General features: G+C 39.9%; 1 protein-coding gene across 1 annotated transcript in view; it reads right to left on the bottom strand.

The window, feature by feature from the left end:
- Positions 1-14377, bottom strand: part of ngfra (nerve growth factor receptor a (TNFR superfamily, member 16)) — a 40308-nt gene extending 25931 nt beyond the window's left edge. Inside the window, exons 1-2 of the mRNA XM_084420350.1 lie at positions 14116-14377; positions 9733-9895 (exon numbers count right to left, since the gene is read on the bottom strand). Coding sequence (XP_084276476.1) covers positions 9733-9895; positions 14116-14151 — 199 coding nt within the window. The 5' untranslated portion in view covers positions 14152-14377. The remainder of the gene's footprint in view (positions 1-9732; positions 9896-14115) is intronic.
- Between the last annotated feature and the right edge of the window lie 568 nt (positions 14378-14945).

The raw sequence follows: 14945 nt of genomic DNA, 5'->3' as shown, positions 1-14945 counted from the left end.
ATGGAAAATTATTGCGAAAGCTGTAAATTCTTCAAAGGGTTTGTGTGTGGCTTCGAGTGAAATCGGGTTAACTGTAGAGCAAAGAATGTGTGACAGGCATTTTGGACGGCGTGACGGGTTTGAAGGGTTTGTAGGATTTCAATATCTTTCCCTAGATCTTTTTTTATATTTTATCAATATATTTATTATTTTCACATGAACAATTTACAGGATAGGTTCAGTAAACAAGTACACAATCTTTATCTTTCCCTAGATCTTGTGTCTCTCTGATAACAGGAGAGGTGAGAGCAAGGGTTATAGAGGACAATAAGAATATGGTTGTTTGTTTTTGTTTTTACAGGAATGGGAAAGCAGTTTATGCTTGATGTTCTTTATAAACCAGGTTGTTTTAAATGCCTGGTCACGGTCATGGCAGCTCTTGTTTGTGAATATGGGGGTCTCTGGCTGTCTCTCTCTCCCCACACCAAAGACAACTTTCTCTCTCTTAAACAGTCCTCATTTAAAAGAAAAATAACAAATTAGATCTCTTTAATATGTTTCTGCTAGACAGTATAATAAAATAAAATTGAGACTTTTGTCTCTGAGCTTAGATTCGCAGATATAGGGTGGAATCAAAAGTCAGAGATTTCGGCATGAACATTTCTCATTATATTTTTCCGGAAACCAAATGATCTTCTCCTAAGGAATTTTAGGAGAAAACATCTGAGACAAAGTTGATAATTAAATGAAACAAATGACAAGCCTTTCTGAGCCAAAACATTTTCCTCTGCACTATCGTGTGTAAACAGAAGGTCAAGTATTCATTCCCTGTTACACACAGCAATACAATTTTAAACTTGTTCAGACCAATTTATGGTAGATAATCTGTCATTACCATAAAAGAATCTGACAGATAAATCTGAGCTATTATATTGGACTATCAGCTTTTCTTTAATATTACAGCCAAGATCTTACAACAGAAAGCAAAGGAATGTGAACAGGATGTGAACAGGATGAAAAGACAAAAACATCAGTTTTGTTTTAGTACGGCAAGAATGAAACTCTTTTTATGTCCACATAAACATTTAAAGGTGGAATCTACGAGTTAGAACCATTAACACCAAATAAACCAGCCGTATTTGTCCTAGGATGAAGATAATATTTCATAAAGAAAACCTCAGAAGCGCACTCTAAAACAGCGAGCAGCAGATACACATCCGCACAGTTTCAATAAATGTCATCACCAGCACACTAATCTGACGGTTCCCCAAATGGCAGTTTTTTCGACTTTAGACTGGTTCTCCATAAAGGGTAAGATATTATCAAGAATTTTAAATCGTGTTTGTCTCATATCTGTGTGTGTTCCTGTTGTTTAATTATCATGGTGCTAAACAAACAAAGAAACAAACAGAGATGGGCAGAAAAACATGCAGATAGATGTCTTCTGGAAATGCTCTTATATTCCTGGAACACAGGACAGCTTTTCATCAAACACCACAAACATGAAACAAAAACAGTCACACAGCTGTTTTCCACACTGATCCAGAGGAATATTTGAATACTCAGATGTTGCTCTTTTATAGCTTAGGAGACTTATTACATTTCCTCATGTTGTTTCAAATTTTCATTGATAATCGTCCCCTGCAGTTGACTGTTAAACTCAGATCAGTGAACTGGATCAGTAAGCAAAAAAAAAAAAAACAATGATTTAGGCTCTCAACATACCCTAAGTGAGTTAATAACTATTGCTTTGATTTGAACTTTTGATTTAAGTGTTAACTTTGTTTGAGATGTTTGTCCTAAGTTCCTGATAATTGTTGACACGGTAAGATCTCAGTTGTAATATCATATCAATTTGATGAGGAAATGTTCCTCTATCTCTAACTTAGTTCATGCTGAAAGTTGTTATTGCAGATTGATGAGAACACACTCTCAAAATAAAGGAACCAAAATAGGGTTTTTACAGCAAATGCTATATACAGTAAGAGCTATTTTGGTTCCCCAAAGAACATTTAATAAGATTTCCACTATAAAGATCCCTTGTGCAATGGAAATATTCTACACTCTTAAAAATAAAGGTTCTTTATTGCCATTGATCGTTCCATGAAGAACCTTTAACATCCATGGAACCTTTTCCTTGCACAGAAGTGGTTCTTACTGTAAATGGCATTTGCTGTGAAAACCCTCTTTTGGTACCTTTGTTTTTGAGCGTGTGTACCGTTTCTTCTCGTGTCTTTGTGCCTGCGACGTCGGTTTATTCGACTATCGTTGGTGCAAAGGCACAGGATGTCCCAGGTTGAAGAGACGCTCGCAGGCTATCTCTCCCCTGGCAGCGCATCATCACTTAAAAAGCTTGTGCTTCCCTCCAGATCGTGCAGAATCACATCCACGCTGGTAGGGTAGCTTTTCAGGCGGCTGGTCAGGCTGGTGCTGCCCTGCACACCATGGTGATGTTACAGCTGTGCCAGGCTGAGCTGCTTAAAGTGAGCCAGTGAGGAGTTGTTTTCTGAGCAGTGCAGAGCCACAGATCTATCTCTCCGCGCGACCAAGCAAGACGGCCCCTGCCATTGGCTGTTCTATGGGTGCTATGATCGCTACGGAGAAACATAAGTGGCTGAACCTCACTGGCATCAAGGAGAGAGTTAAAGGTACTGCCAAACATATCTCCTTGGGTCTTGAGAACCTCTTGAAAAGAGAAAGGCTACAGAATACAGTTTGTGCGCCATCTTCCGCGTTTCAACAGCATGGTCCCCACTACCGTGAAACCGGAACAGGCGCACTTGCTGGTAAAAGAACTGCAAACTCTACTGGACAAAGCGCCAATAGAACATGCTCCCCTCCCAGACAGACAGTCAGGTTATAACAGCCATTATTTTCTGGTTCCCAAAAAAGATGGGGGGTTGCGTCCAATTCTAGACCTTTGCGGTCTGAACCGTTCTCTCAGGACATTCAAATTCAAAACGTTGACAATAAAAATTATCGTTTCTCAAATTCAACACAAAGATTGGTTTGTCACGATCAACCTCAAGGATGCATATTTTCACATACTACCACAACATAGGAAGTTTCTGAGGTTCGCTTTCGGGGGTAGAGCTTACCAATTTCGGGTTCTTCCGTTCAGCCTAGCCTTGTCCCCCAGCACATATACGAAATTCATGGATGCAGCGCTGGCTCCTTTACGACTCCAGGGGATCCGCATTTTAAATTACATAGACGACTGGCTGATATTAGCCCAGTCTCAAGAGCTTGCGCTACGACATCGAGATATCGTCCTAGCTCATCTTCAAACTCTGGGGTTGAGACTCAACGCCAAGAAAAGCGTTCTTTCTCCCGCTCAGAGAACTATGTATTTAGGGGTCGTATGAGACTATTACCCCTTTTCCACCAGCAAGAACCGCTGCTAGTTCAGAGCCAGAGCTATTGCCAGTTCGGAGTTGGTTCGACTGACAAGCCTTCTAAGAACCGGTTTGCCTTTCCACAGGCCAGAGAGCCACCACAGAGCCAGATCTTACGTCACTGTATACATCTCATGTTGCCCACAACGCTACTGCGGCAGCGCCAAACACAAACACACCAGGCTTGTTCGAGATGCATCGGCTTCTCGCAGACCGATCAGCGCATGAAATCAAAGCACTGCGAGAGCGATCCAAAAGCACAAGGAGTCATATGCTCTCCAAACACTCCCGCTGCTCCGATGCATCTCCAACAAGCCTTCCATCATCAATGGCGGTCGTTGCATTACTATTGATGCTTATGGCTTTGCGAACCTACATCGGCATCCAAACACAGCGAATCCAACGCGTTCGTGCAGCTCGCCGTAACTTGCATAGACGGAGATAACAATCAAGCTGCTATTGGCTTGATTAGCTGCTATTTTAAAAATGGCGGTCACAAGTTTCTGTTCGTCTTGCTGGTAACCCAGCCCCTGACGCAAGCGGTTCTTACTTCTAGACCAGTAATGTTTTGGTGCACTTTTCCTGGTTTAGAGCTGGTGCTTTGGGTGTCGAAAAAACAAAGAACCGATTTGAAACTAGGCTCTGGCTCCGAACCAGCACCAGCACTGCCTTGGTGGAAAAGGGGTATCTGTCACCATGCGGGAACAGTTGTCTCCCGCACGTGATGAGTGCATCTTAAACACCCTGAGCAATGTTCTCATTCTCCTCACAATAAGAATTAGTCTTCCCGTGATAATGACTATAAAAAGATAAAGCCTAGTTGATGACGTATTTCTGTTTGGGACCCATTCGCAGCTCATGTGCAGAGCAAAAACAACTATGGCGGAAGGCGGACGTGAAGCTGAGGCGGATTTCCTTAACGAGAAACTATATCTGGAACTGGTACACACAGACATATTTTCACTCACCGAACACTGACTGAGCACTTGAGAGTTTTGCTCTCCGTCAAGCAATCCGTAAAGGGCACTATTTCAGTTCTACCAGAAAGACTCGGGAGAATTAATACTGTGACGATGAACATTTATTTAAGAGCTCAGCAAACAATCAAGTTCTTTGGCGTAGGCCCCGTCCGTAACTCGCATTCCGAGGATACGGAATCTGCATATCCTGCCTGAAGACGAAGGCAGGGGCGCAGCCCACCCCCTGCGAAGTAAGGAAGGGGGCCATCTGGTGGTGGTGGGGTGGAAGGATGAAGAGGACATCCTGGCATCTTCAGGATGGAGGGGAGGACCCAACATAGTGGTGTTGGGGAGGATGGAGGTGGTTGAAGCGACAGTATCTGCAAACTCAGACATGTGTAAGTACCACCCTTTTATACTGGGCTATTAGGATATGATTGGATAGATGAGAAGGTAATAAGTGACGTGAACGATTGAGTCTTCCTGGCAGAACTTGCGCTAGGCTTCATTTCATCCCAATGAATGCACAGTGTATTTGACGCACAGTAAACACTAGTGTAAGGCGCATGACTCACTGTCGCTTTGCTGAGAGCACTCAGTGTTTCTCAGACACTCAAAGAAAGAGCAAGAGAGTTTTACATTCCACACAGAACCCTTTATTTGAGTGCTAGGATGTTAAAGGATCTTTGTGGAACCATATTTACCTTTATTTTTAAGAGTACATTTTGGGATAAGATCTCTTGAAGCATGTGAGATGACAGGGATCATTTTCTCAGGAGAAAATTTTGAGCAGCCCCAGACTTAAGCAAAAATTTGAGATCACAAAAAGAAAAACATTGAGATCAGTCACATTTGTCATTTTCTTTTTCTACATTTCACAATATGTAGGATCTGGACGAGGAAGAAGAGCGATATTCATCACTGCAGTCTGTTGATGCTTGTTTTACCAACAGATCATGTCTTTTTGAATCTGGAAAGATTTTATGCTGGGCAGGCAGATGTGTTCATACTTAAAGTTGGCCTGAGGGTGGGGTGTTCACCTCTCAGCCAAATCTTGAACGGAAGATTTCCTTAAAACACTCAATGTTCTGTTCTTGTCATGTTTGCTCTTGTTGTGCAGGTGATATTAAGGCTAATGACTTGGTTACCATAATCAAGGCATCTAAACCATGCAAAAACAACTGCTCAAACATGTTGTACTAACAAATATGAGATTGCTGATGCAGTGATAATGCTGTTTTTTATTATGACCGATTTAAACCTAACCCGTTGCATTCATTCCCAGATTATAGGCTAAATTATTTTTAATCTTTGTTAATTACCTTTTAATGTTGGAGGTACAAAATGTAGCACTTCTCCATATCACACACACGTACACACACACACAGTTAATAATGTTCTTTCTAAGAGCAATAAGCTGACTGGTCTCCAGTGCTCTATGGGAGGAGAGGGGGATGATGGGTAAACATATGGGTCATGTGATGCAGGCCATGGTGAGCTCTGAAAGTGTCAATTCAGCCGGACAAGCCTTTCAGCCCATCTGTTTGTTGTCTCGCTCTCTCTTTCGTTTCTCCTTCATTAATTATTAATGGATATATATGACCTCGTTCTGCAGTGGAGAATTCAAAGATCAGTCCATTTGTCACCCAACTAAGGCTGGCCTAGAAAACTAGCTAAATATTCTATCTATCTATCTATCTATCCATCTATCTATCTATCTATCTATCTATCTATCTATCTATCTATCTATCTATCTATCTATCTATCTATCTATCTATCTATCTATCTATCTATCTATCTATCTATCTATCTATCATCATCATCAGTCTGTCTGTCTGTCGGTCTGTACTTAAATATCATTGTTCATTAATTAAAAAATTATGAATTATTATAAATTATGAATTATGAGCATATGACATGCTCAGGATAACTGTTATCTCATGGGTCCAAACTATGGTATTGTTTGTCTGTTTTGTGTTTACTGTAATATCCCTGCCGCCTTTGAGAGAAGAATACATGACATGGCATGCCGCCTGATCTCCATCTTACTTTCATTATTTCTATAGTTTGGCTCTAGTGTTTACTACTTCATTCTTTTTTGAGTTCACTTTAAACATATCATCTTTAGAGTGAGTTAAGACTATTGTGACATTCCTATGGAGTGTGTGCATACAACCATGAACAGATGAACAGAGCACCAGCCACGTGTTTGCAGGGATACACCTGAATGCAGCCGTCCCTGCACTGATTATAAACGGATATCACAAAACTAACAGAAACAACGGAGAGCCCAAACACACATGCTCTGCTGATGACTGTTTACACGCATAATAAATAGCTCCATCACACACCACCGTTTCTGTCAGGAGGGCAAACGGAAAAAGACTCGATCTGCCTCATGCGGCGTGTCTTCCTGTAACGTCATCAGCTGAAGTCTGTGCGTTTTTATCCCTTTACAATTACAGACAAACCAGCCAGGTGGGTGAGATCTTTTTACGCTTTTCTTTTGGAGCTGGTTTTCTGCTTGGCTGTCATTTGCTGGAGGAGAACTGTAACTAGAGATGTTTGCCAATATTTTGCTGGCACATTTTAAAAGATTTTGTAAAGTAACTTAATACTGAACGGGCCTAGAAAAAAAAAAAAGTCCATTGCGTAATGCACTGTATTCTGATCTATACCATATTCACAACCATATTGGTATATGATCACAACCATATTGGTTTATCAGAACAAAACTTGAATGTGTTTCTCGCTCTCTCTTGCTCTGTTTTCACAATTCAGTTGTTCTTTATTAGTATGACTGTTTCATTTATAATACAGTTAAAGTAATAAATCAAAGCTGCGTGGAACGGTAGAGCGGCTGCACAGGCCAATAAAAACAGCGATGGCTCCAGTCCTGAGTTCTGCTTAAATGTTCAGTAGCAAAAACCTCTCTCTTTCTCTCTCTCAGATGAATACGGGCTGTATTAGTCTTAGTCTGAATGGGTTAGGGCATATGATGTTGCCTGTGCTAAAATGCATCATTATCTAAAGCTGTTATTTCCCAATCCCCATCAGTCATTAGTCAGCTCTCTCTGAATTAATACACTGACAGATTCCAGTTCAACACTGCTCCTACAGTACCTATAACAAACAGAATATATAACAGACTCACGTTCATTCACATTTCACTTCAAAACGACAAAGTGCATTTCAATTATGCATTGTAGAAAAATATGGGTAAATCTTATGAAAACATTCACCACAAAATCATTCACCACATTATTTTCATGATTATTCAGACACTTATTATTATTTTCCTTTGTAATTTATTATCAATGTTTTTTTGATTAGACACTACAGTAAAAGTTTTATTTTGTATTTAAACCAGCATAAATTAGTACAGCAAATACCATTACTTATAACACAAATATAAATAATATTATAAAGTAAAATATAAATAGAATATTAATTATTATTATTATTAATTAAAATATATACAGTAATGGGAATTTGGAGGAAAAAGTCCTTAATTGCCATTAAATTTACAGCAGAAAATTTGAATTGTACTAAAAATATGCTTCACTTTTTAAAGCAAAATGTAGAGCAACTGGAGCAATTTCCGATCATTGTCATACGGAACATTTACAAAACATAAAAAACAGCATTAGGTATAATTTTATTACTAATTTAATTATAGTAAAGATATCACAAAAACCTACTTGAATCAAACCAATGAACCTATTGTTGTTAGCACCAAGCTCTAGCAGTTGAGCTACAAGATCATTTTTGATTTATTAATAAATCAAAGTAATCAATGGAAAGTAATATCAGTCCGCTATTATGTGTGTGTGAGTCAAAGATGTTGGCCTGATTTGTAATGAAATGGCGGCTGAGACAGTAGCTGCGATGGTGACAGGTTCGTGTCAATCAGTTTTCACTCCGATGACTGAGTATGTGAGGGAGGGGGAAGAGAGAAAATGGACAGCTAAATATTTCAGTAGTTGCTGATGTGTGCTTGTGTCTAGACTGGGTAGGGGATGAGGGGGCGAGGATGCATGAAAGAGGCGTGTGTGTTTGTGTGTCTTTGCCAACACTCGGAGAAAGGGGACAGGAGACTAGCGCAAAGGTCACAAAATGTGTTTTTGTCTATCAGTAAACAGGAAGCTTGTTTTGTTACACTAAAAATGAATGCAGATGCTTTTCTAAAATAAAATTCACCGTCTTTATTTATATCCCACACAGACTGAAAAAACAAAAAGCACCCAGTTGGGTTATTGATGTAAAGTGTCCTGTCCTGAAACATAAGATCTCCTCTATTTCAGGCCTGCCGTCCTAAAAGCTTCTCAGCGCTCACGGAGGACTGTTTGTTTCTCTTGTTGAGAGCAGAAAGTAGGATAGAGCCCATTTAGGAAACATTCACAACAAAAGAATGAGACCTGCTGTAAAACAGGTGAAAAATGTGCCTTTTCTAAATGTTTCTGTGAATGGGAAGAATATATATACTCTACCATCCAAAAGTTTGGGGTCAGCACAATTTTCTAAAGAAATTAATACTTTAAATCGATTAAATCGATCATAAGTGACAGTAAAGACATTTAAAGTAAAGATTTTTGTAAACAAATGCTGCTCTTTTGAACTTTCTAATCATCAAAGAATTGATTTTACCTAAAAAAAAAAAATATGAAGCAGCACAACTGTTTTTCAGCATTGATAATAATAAGAAATGATTTCTGAAGGATCACGTGACACTGAAAAATCTGCTGTGCCGTCACAGGAATAATTAAAAAATATATTAACATTGACAGCATTACTATACAATATTACTGTTTTTACTGTATCTTGCTCAAATAAATGCAGCCTTTTTATTAAATTTTTTTAAAAACATTAGCTACCCCCAAACTTTTCAACGATATATAATACTACACAATTAAAAATCACTATAATGTTCAATTCAAGTACCAACTTCATGTTCAGAAAATAGTTAATCAATTGACAGCCCCAGATTTCTCACTTTAAGGTTTGGTTTTCCTCTTTCTGGTTTAAAGCTGAACATTTGGCCTAAATTAAAGTATCAAACACACACACACAGCAGCAGCTCATATACCGTAACCAGCTAATTGCATAATTACTCTCAGCTTTCTGTCTGTTCTTTGGGTATATATATGTGCACGTGTGTGAGGCAGAGAGAGAGAGACAGAGGGAGCAAGAGAGCATAATTATGTGTTACTAAGTGTACGTGTGAGAGACTAATTATGTGTACATAAATGTATGCGCGTGAAAGTAAGTGTTTGTGACGGTGTGAATATTTGTGAAGATTATGAGTTCATGCATGTGCTTGAACAATTCTGTATATGTCATGGCCTACATGCATAAGTGTGTGAGTTAGCATGTATGCGTATATGAGAAGTTGTACTCACTGTCTAAGCATTGACTGCACTCGGTCTGGGTGGCTCCGCACTCCTTGACCACCCCCTCTCCTGGAGGACACTGCAAACAGCACTCCCCGCTGCGAGTGTAACTCCCCGACTCACACTCCTCGTCTACGGCTCGCTCCAGCTTTGAGCCAAACACCAGCCCCAGCTACAGAAAGAGAGAAATTACATTAATATCCCATCTCTCTAGGGCTCCACAGGTTCCTTGTCTCCCATTACACATAAATCCTTGAGATATTTTGATGTTAACGTGCTTGCAAGGTTTACAGTCATATTGATATTCCTCAAATGATATTTCCCTCTTCCTTTCCACTAATTGCTGCAATTAATTCAGCCCGAACCACCTAAAGTATAAACTCCATTCAAACATGGTTTTGCAGATAGTTTCACCCTTATTTGTTTTAGCATTAAATTGGTTGTGGTTACTTTTAACTTTATTCTTCATTGAAAGTTGATAAAAATCTCCCATTGATTTGGTTAGAATATTGCATATTGGTTATTAAATTGTGACAGCTGACAGACGACAAGATGCGCTGAGTGTTGTGACAGCAGTGATTCTGATGCGAAACTTCTAAAGTTTACCTAAAACTTTTTAACTTCTTTTTTGTGGTATTTCTAATTTATAGTAAAACTAATCCTGTCAATCCCTCATTGTCCATAAACTCCTTCATATTTGCTGCACATGTTTGGTAACAGCTGCATCACAGCATATTGTGTTGATTGCTTTTCTGTCTCCAAAAGCAGGGGCGTGTTGAGCAAGATGAGACAGGCAGTACGTATGAGTTATGCAAATGTCTATTACATAGCGGTTTCTCTCGTATTGTCACGGTACGATTACACATTCTTTACACTTCGAGGTCTCACAGATCAGGGTCCGTAGAGCCTCTACCCAAGACATCTATTAGCCCTACCCTTCCCATATGCGCTTCCTCTTTCACAGCTCCTGATCTGTTTGTTGAGTATTGTCAATAATAACCTAAGGGGTCGTAAACATCCGTACATGCAGACACTGAAAGAGGTGTTTATGGGTTTATGTGTGTGTGTGTGGGGTGTGTTTAAGAGGAATTTGAGGCTCATTATTGAGTCGCAGACTTCACTTTGAATTAATTTACTACTGCAGCGCTTCTCTCTTGCTCTCTCAATAGGTTCAGTCTGGTCATGTGATCACGCTCAGTGCTGATGTGTCTTATAGAGTGCAGCGGAACAGCCTTGGCTCCAGAAGCGTTTTTCTCTATTCATTTTCTCCAAAGGAATTTTTCAATTTATTCAATAAAATGTCCTAAGCCATGAACCACACCAACCAGAGATGAATCACATTACAAACCATAATTTGAATTATTATTATTTTTTAATACAAAATTAGCCTAAAGTTAGTTAAATTGATGAGGGAAATAACTACTCATCCCATAAAGTGTTGTGGATCTACAGTAGTTGAATCCAAAATGGCCGTGTGCATGTATATATTCCAATGTGTAGGTTGAAACATTACACAAATACTTTAAAAGTCTTACATCAGTAAGACTATAGATTGTTGAATTGTGTGGTTTATGTTTGTGTGTCTGGATGACCGAGTTTCTGAATCCAAGATAAATTTCCTAAATATGGGACTCACACTCTCTCTCTCTCTCTCTCTTTCTCTCTCTCTATATATATATATATATATATATATATACAGATATTTATACATACGTGTGTGTGTGTGTGTGTATTTTTTTTATTAGTTAAAATTATAAATATTTAGAAGGATGTAATTTTTCCTATTTGTCCTATCCATGGCTTGTGACTGCTATAGAAACATATATCATATCGTAACAATCTTTGAGCTCATGCTTTGTTTTGAACGTTTTTTGAAGGGTTAATGCAATATCATTAAAATCTATTTCTCAGAGGTGTAAATGAATGGCATTTTTACTTCTGGGACCCCACCGCTGTGCTCTATTGAGCAATAAGTGGGCCTTGTTGAAGCATTTCTCTTTAATATGGCTGTGAAAAGAAGCACAGATTCATTCATTAACCTGTGGATTCCAGAGTGTTTCAAAGACACACTCACAAACACACACACACACACACACAACAGGGTAATTAAACTAACAGCACATTTTTCTCCTTGCATTCATTAATGAATTAGCATACTCTCTCTCTCTCTCGCTCGCTCGCTCTCTCACTCTCTCTCTCTCTCTCACACACACATGCAAACATTCTTTAATAGAAACCATAGCACATTACAAAGTTGTAACAATTACACACAATTTAGACAGGTCGCCATCATCTAGACCCCCCACAATCAAAGTAAAGAGGGAAAACCTCTCTGATCTTCTGCACGTTTTCATTAAAACGTCACCTCTTGTTCCTAATCTTATCTACCTTCCTAGCCTCTCTCTCACACACTCTATTTGCCCTTTAAGACTCCTCTTTCCACCCCCCTCCTCCCCTCATCCACATCCTCTCTCACTCTCATTCAGAAACAGATGCACTGGTACAGCAGCCAACTCACCCCCTCATTTACTCTCTCTCTCTCTCTCTCTCTCTCTCTTCATCAACCCTGGCTGTCATCCTTTCTTTTTTCTCTCAATTTGCATTCGCTTGAGTAAGCGTGCCGATGAGTTAACTTGGCAGGTTTTAATGGACTCCACAGTATGGAGAATGCCCAATGCTTAACACATCTTACGAAAGAGTATGTGGTTTTACTTGGCTATAGTTTGGGGACTAAATTAATCTGCTAAATCTATAAATCTCCCTGAGGGCAAATCCAGTAATGTTATCAACTGGAAAATCAAGTCTATGGTTTTGCCCTTACCTACATACTGTAGTTAAGTAAATTTGCAAGGGCCTGTCATTACCGTGCAATTCACTGATCTGCACCTGTCCGTAATGCACTGCTATGCACCAGCCAGGAAATGAGACTGAGCTTTAATACCGTGAAACATCAAGCCTTGACAAGCCATCGCCTTTTTCACCACCAATTAGGCGGCTTGTGTCCCCGTCAGATCTCTTGTGAAGCGCACTAGTGGCTTCGCGCAGCTGTAAAATGGCACTCCAGACGGAGCGCTGCTGGCTCATGTGTCGGTGGAGATCCTTCACTGACTCTGTGCACCTGGAGCAAACTCAATTGCCGGCTCCGTTTGCCATTTTGCAAATCAGATCACTGAAAAGAGGTCACGGTGTAATTGTGTTTAGTCAAGAGCGTGTGCATGTTTAAACTGATTTTGACCATGTTACACGAGACTGGAGGTGGTGAGGGTCACGTTGGGCGCTCGGTAGGGGACCATGAGGGTCACATGCTTGCGCACTTTTGAGTTTTTTTCGCTGAGCATAAGGGCATATCCATTACAAAAATTTACCAAATTAAGTTCACACCAAAAATACCACAGGAAGGTATATTTGTCAGCACCATTATTATGTAAAGTGCCTGCAGCAATGGTTACATTGATTCGTTTTATTTTTGAAGGATTGTTTTGAATTTGCATATTGTAGCCCATTTTATGTCTAAACAGGCACGTTACTAATTATGGGGGAGGGGGTGGAAAATCTTTTCTCTTTTTTTCATTCTTTTTTATTATATAGGTAAAAAAAAAAAATAATATTGGGTAGCCTGCTTTTAGGTATAGATATGGTTCAACTATTTTTTCAAACGTTTAACTATACAAAAGTTAAATAAGTTGGACATGGACTGCACTCTATTTTCAGTTTTCTCGTTATCCTACCTAACATTTACAAAACCAAAACAACATTGGGTACGTATAATTTATTACAGATTTAATTACTGCAAATATCACACAAAAGCTTAAGTTTTTCACAAAAAAAAAAGTCTTCAAAGCGTGCCATGGGCGCCAAAATTCGGTTGGCGACCTGCAGGAATTTATTTAAAAACATTACCCATTGCCAATATTCACACTGTAAATACAAACGCATACAAAAACTCCATAATAAAGGCTACTTAAATAAGCTAATGGCTTTATGTGGCAAATATTAAATAAATAAAGCCGGTTGAATTCGTCAAACTCAAGCAACTTGGCATGAAAGTTTGTTTACAGTCGGGCGCACATTTCTTCTGTGCACTGAGTGATTCTAGCCTGTTTTTCTACCACCCAATAAACACACTTACACGGCAGATTCATTTTAGACGACTATAAAGAATAGGGAAGCTGACACCTGTTCTCCAGAAACCGGGCTGCTGAGATTAGTCATCACTACTACCACAGACCGAATACAAGTTCCGCTGAATCCGCATCACGACAACCGGAGCATCACGCGAGCTGAAGCGGTGATCACCTGATGTCAATTAACCTACATATTTCATCCAGCGGCGGATCACTGCGCGCACTTGTGCTCTAATGCGGTCTGATCTAAACTAATGCCAACACTTACCGCTCCACAAATCAAGATCCACACCAAGGTGTCCATGTCTGATATGTCCCTTCCCTCTCAAACTGTAAATCTGTAAGTGTGAGTCGTGAAGTGAAGATCAGCCGTCCGACAGTTCATTTTAGCTCCATGTGGCTGCTGCTCTCGTGCGTGGATGGTGTTTGGGACTTTAGGACTGTACGAAAGCGCGTGCCCTCGCTGATGCGCGCGAATGGTCCTGTCCTGTCCTGTACTCCGCACTCGGCGCTGTCCAGCAGTGCACTGCGGAGGAGAGAGTCGTGCACGCAGATATGAGGGGGGCACGAGGGCTTGCCAACTCCCCCCATCAGCACCCCTCTCTCTCTCTCTCTCTCTCTCTCTCTTTCTCTCTTGTAGGATGTATTTCTCTTTATCTCCAACATAAACGCATATGCAGAAGACTGGACGAGACGATTTAGACTCATTATATTTACATATCGCTTTGCCGTCATCTATATGCATGCACATATAGGCTATGTGCATATGCATTAATCATTTATCCACATGAACGTAATTTCTCTTTGCACGCTGCCCCAGTTCCACACGCACTGTATTTTAATTATTAACTTGTTTAAAGATAGAGTAAAATGTATAAGCAAACCAAGCTCTTTAAATAAATAAAAAATGAAAAGAAAAGAATACTTTGAGAGTGAATGAATGTAATGGGTGTGACGTCACGGGACTGGTGTAATCAAACAGACGCCACAGGAGGGCGACTGCAGCCAGTGAGTCACCGATGGTGGGACATCTGAGGCGTGATGAGGCCATAGACGGTTAAATGCTAGGGATGAGAGGTTTTTACTGGTTTTTCCTTT

Source organism: Rutilus rutilus (assembly GCF_951802725.1).
Source record: "Rutilus rutilus genome assembly, chromosome: 1".
NCBI lineage: Eukaryota > Metazoa > Chordata > Actinopteri > Cypriniformes > Leuciscidae > Rutilus > Rutilus rutilus.
Note: the sequence above shows the minus strand (reverse complement) of the source record. Positions and strands in the feature narration are given on the sequence as shown.